General features: G+C 36.2%; 1 protein-coding gene across 2 annotated transcripts in view; it reads right to left on the reverse strand.

The window, feature by feature from the left end:
• Nucleotides 1–871: 871 nt before the first annotated feature.
• The window catches only part of RNF141 (ring finger protein 141), a 27122-nt gene continuing 22853 nt past the window's right edge, over nucleotides 872–5140 (reverse strand). For both annotated transcript variants that reach the window (XM_023515655.1, XM_003781098.3), the window contains exon 6: nucleotides 872–1202. In XM_023515655.1, the coding sequence (XP_023371423.1) occupies nucleotides 1052–1202 (151 nt within the window). In that variant the 3' untranslated portion in view covers nucleotides 872–1051. The remainder of the gene's footprint in view (nucleotides 1203–5140) is intronic.

A 5140-nucleotide genomic window follows, 5' to 3' on the forward strand; every position in this document is an offset into this window, starting at 1 on the left:
TATACAGTGAAAAGGCCGCACCCTATTTTTTCTCTTAATCTAAGAAATCTGTGGACTTTGAAACCTCAAAAAGATGCCTTCAAGTTAAGAAAATAAAAGCACCATAAACCAATTTTGAATCACTTATCCTAATTTGAAAGTATAAAATTTAGTATATGCCATACAGAAAAATTTCCTGTGCAAAACACTAAGATGTGTGAGCACTAACAAAGCCATTTAGAACAGTTATCCAGCTGTCTGGAAGCATTTCCTGAACATCCAAGAAGAGCCCTCAGCAGAAATCTACTTGCAAAGCAAAGTCATGCTCAACTTGAAGAGACCTCACACGAATTGTACAGCATGGGAAAAAACAAAACAAAACAAACCTTAAGGAAAAAACATACAGTAGCTCCAACACACACAGCTAAAATATTATCATTCTGGATTGTTTCAAATAAAAATTATTAAAGGAACAATAATTAACCACAAGAGGGCATACATCGTCCTTAGATTACAGCAGAAAGACTAGTTTTTAGTAGTTACATGCACTTTGATGTAGTCTACATTTTCAGTCATTTAAAATTTTCTCTCAGCCTCAACATTTTAATATTTAAGGTTTATTTTAAACCTAACTAAAAAGATTCCAGAATATTCCTGCCTTGCAAGACATTTTGTGTTTCAGCCTCTGGAAATGCTGCTGTTACCTTTAGCAAAGGATTCAAGAGCAATTAGTTCTAATACACATTAGAACAGATAAATAATAGGAGAGTATGGTCTAAAACCAGTAGCTGCTGTTACCTTTAGCAAAGGATTCAAGAGCAATTAGTTCTAATACACATTAGAACAGATAAATAATAGGAGTATTGTCTAAAACAGTAGCAAAATTTAGTTAACCATAAATGGAAGACATGGAAAATTTATTTTAAAAAATGGGGTAAATTGTCGGAATAGAAAAAATAAGAAGGCAGGGGAAATTGATTTATCTCTGTGTCTGTGCCACAACAACCCTGCATTCTTCCCCTATGACCAAAGTATTTGCAGCTCACAACAGCAACAGACCTTCACCCCATCGTCATGGCCTGTGGGGCTGGCCTGCCTCATCAGCCATGTTAAGAATATAGTTAGCCATATCATCTTCAGTGGGTGCATCTGACACCACCCAAGATTCATTTGCTCCAGTCATCTGTAGGCGACAAATAGGGCAATTCCTGTGTCGATCACTCCTATTAGAGAAGTCAAAACAAGAAAAGTTTGTTTTCTTTTTCTTCTTTTTTAAAAACAGATTTGTTTAAAAAGTAATACATGTATGTGGCTTTTAAAAAAGAACATTTTATAAAAGTATACAGCGAAAAATCAATCTTTCCCTCTATCTGAATCTTCGATTCTCTTCCCCATAGGCAACACAGTCATCAAATTCTTATATGTTCCTCTAGAGACAGACTAAGCATGATTAAGTTGTGTTGCGCATGTAACGTGTATGTATATATCACTGTTCTTTTTACTTGTCAATATATCTTGTAGACCATTATGTATTAGCATGTTTGAGCTGTTTATTCTTTTTAAACATAAGCTAATGGATATGCCATAATTTAACTAATCTCCCACAGAAGGACAGTTGGATTTTTTTCTATCTTTTGTTTGTTACAAACGCTGCACTTCAAATCCCTTTACCTGTGTTTGCTCTGGGAGCACATACACATATCTCTCTCCCTAAATAGGTAGAGTTTTCCTTTAGAGTCAAAATTCCTTGTGAGTTCTAAGAAGAAACTCTATAGCAACAGAAGACTTGGTCAAAGTACAAAGTGTAAATGTTTGTTGTGATTATTTAAATGGAAGCCATTACTCTAAGACTAACTTCCTGGGAGTGGCAGGACAATATATGATAAAAGGAAAGGGCATTATTATTTTTCTAAGTAATATCTACATGACTCTTAACAATATACCTACTTATTGCCTGCTTAAAGGTCTGATAAAAATTCCTATAGTTCATAAGCAATAGGAAGATTTCTTTAGGAAACTGTGTAAAAATGAGGTTTAACATAAAAGATGAACTTTACATGTAAAATAATTTTTCTGATAGAAAAAGAACTCATATATGATCACTTAAATAAGATTTTTTTCCAAATGGATTTTTTTGTCAAACATTATTTTGGAAATTTCAAAAATAGCGTATTTGAGCCAGAATATATATCCTCTAGAGAAAAATGTTTTTTTCTTTTCATCTCTCAGTGAAATCTGGAACCAAAGTAATCAAATTAGATCAATTACTCTTTGGCTTTTGTACAAAAATTTAGAAATGTGTTCCAAAAACTAAATGTGAAAGCTAGAGCTGGCATATATTATATTCAGGTTGATTTCTTGTTCTCCCGAGATATTTTATAAGATAATTATGTGTGTTCCTCTGTGCATAGAAATGTCAGAATTTAAAAATAGTCAACTTTTCTTTCTGCCCAACAGAGATCAGACTTATCTTCCCACAAAGAACAACTAAAATACAGGACAAAATACATGAAACAATGGTCTCATATAATGTTTCATATACATATAAAGCACTTATCAGGCAACAGATGACAGTGAACTCTAAGACTTGACAGGCAAAGAAGGTGAATCGTAAAAGTGCCCCAGCTTATTTCCCTGAGTGTTTTCAGGCCTCAGATCAAGAAGGGGGAACCTAGATGGAGCCCGGCAAACTCCCTAAATTGAGGAGACAGAGTTGAGCATCTCAGAATGCCAAGGCAGCTCGAGTTCACAGGGCAGGGTACTAGAGATCGCACAGAGAAAGAATTCTGGGGGTCTACAGAAGGCATCCCTCCAGTATGTTCAGCAGAACACTGATGAGCACGTGCATGTGAGAGAACTAAAGGAGGCTGAGGAGTCACCCAAAAGAATTTGGGGAACAGTATGAAGCTCACACAGGGCCTCGGATAATGCCTGTTCCTACCAGCCAGAGTGGAAACCTCATAATTCTTAAGGCCTTGAGTAGAGTACTTTGGAGGACTTGCCTCATTAGTGGGGCATAATTAGCTCCACACTAAATACAAGTACTGCTCTGGTCTTGCCTAACATAGTGTAAAAGCAAGACCCAAGTAACTATGTTTCAGAACAAAGCTCAAGAATATTTATAGGCTCTGGTGCTTCTAACTCAGTGGGTAGGGCTCTGGCCACATATACCCAGGCGGGGGGTTCCAACCAGGCCTGGGCCTGCTAAGCAACAATGACAACTACAACAAAAAGAGCCAGGTGTTGTGGTGGATGCCTGCAGTCCCAGCTACTTGGGAGGCGGAGCCAAGAGAATCGCTTAAGCCCAAGAGTTTGAGGTTGCTGTGAGCTGTGACACAACAGCAGTGTACTGAGGGCAACATAGACTCTGTCTCAAAATAATAATAATAATAATATTTATGGAAATACAAAAATATCCAATACCCAAAAAGGTAAAATTCACAAAATCTGGCATCTAATTGAGAACTATCAGATATACAAAGAAGTAGCAGGAAAATATAAATTATAATGATGAGAAAAATCAATGAAAACAACCCAGAATTAATACAGATATTAGAATTTTAAAAAAGCTAAAAGTTAGACTATTCAATATGTTCAAAAACCTAAAAGAAAGATCAAAGATATTAAGTGTAGACATAGAAGAGAGTAAAAAAACCCTTAAACTTCTAGAAATAAAAGCTAAAATACCTTAGGTTAAAGAAAATATACTGAATAGGATTAGTGAAAAGTCAGACATTGCATAAGAAAAGATTAGTGAATTTGAAAAGATACAACATTACCCAAAATGAAACACAAAGACTCAAAAAAGAAGAAAGTATCAGTGAGCTGTGGGATAACGTCAAGTAGGCTAATACATGGTAACTAGAATCCCAGGGGAGGGGAGAAAAGAAGATAGAAAAAAATTTTGAAAAAATAGTAGCTAAAAATTTTTCCAAATTTGATGACACTATAAAGCCTACAATCGAAGAAGCTCCATAGACCCCCAAAGCCTAAGAAACTACTCTAAGGCACATCATACTCAAAGTGCTCAAAACCAGTGAAAAGAAAAAACCTTCAAAGCAGTTAGATGAAAAAAAGAGACATTACCTACAGAGGAAAAAAGATAAGGATGGCAGGATTTCTTCTTGTAAGAAACAATGTAAGCAGAATGAGAATGGAGAAACATTGTTAATGTACTGAAAGAAAAAATACTCTTGGTTTATAATTTTCTATCAGAACAAAATCTTGGAAAAACAATATTCAGCCATTTAAGAAAATCCCAAGGAATGTACCAAAAAAACTACTGAAACTAATAAATGGATTTAGTAAGGTTACAGAATTACAAGATTGATACATAAAAATCCATTGTATTTCTCTAGTCTAGCAATAATCACAAATTGAAATTTAAAAAGTTGCATTAAATATGAAATATTTAGGGACAAATATGTCAAAAATCTGCAGTGCTGGCAGCACCTGTAGCATAGTGGTTACAGAGCCAACTACATGCACTGAGGGTGGTGGGTTTGAACCCGGCCCAGGCTGCTAAACATCAATGACAACTGCAACAAAAAAATAGCTGGGCATTGTGGCGGCGCCTGTAGGCCCAGCTACTTGGGAGGCTGAGGCAAGAGAATGGCTTAAGCCCAAAGAGTTTGAGGTTGCTGTGAGCTGTGACGCCATTGCACTCTACCCAGGCGACAGAAAGAGACTTTGTCTCAAAAAAAAAAAAAAAAAAAAAATTGCAATGCTGAAAACTATAAAAACTGGTGAGAGAAATTAAAGAAGACCTAAATAAATGGAGAAACATACTGTGTGTGAAGATCAGAAGATTCACTATTGTTAAGAAATCACTTCTCCCCACATTGATATATTTATTCAACCCAAGCCCAAACCCAGTGAAATATCTGTAGGGTTTATTGTAGCAATTGATAACCTGATTCTAAAATTCATATTGAAATGCAAAAGACCAACCTGGCACAGTGGCTCACACCTGTAATTCTAGAACTCTGGGAGGCCAAGGCAGGTAGATTGCTTGAGCTCATGACTTTGAGACCAGCCTAAGCGAAAGCGAGACCCCCATCTCTACTAAAAATAGAAAAACAGAGACAAGAGGATCACTTGAGCCCAAGAGTAGGAGGTTGCTGTGAGCTATGATGCCACTGCACTCTACTGAGGGCAACAG

Source organism: Otolemur garnettii, unplaced genomic scaffold (genome assembly GCF_000181295.1).
Source record: "Otolemur garnettii isolate 467f Iridium unplaced genomic scaffold, OtoGar3 scaffold00001, whole genome shotgun sequence".
NCBI lineage: Eukaryota > Metazoa > Chordata > Mammalia > Primates > Galagidae > Otolemur > Otolemur garnettii.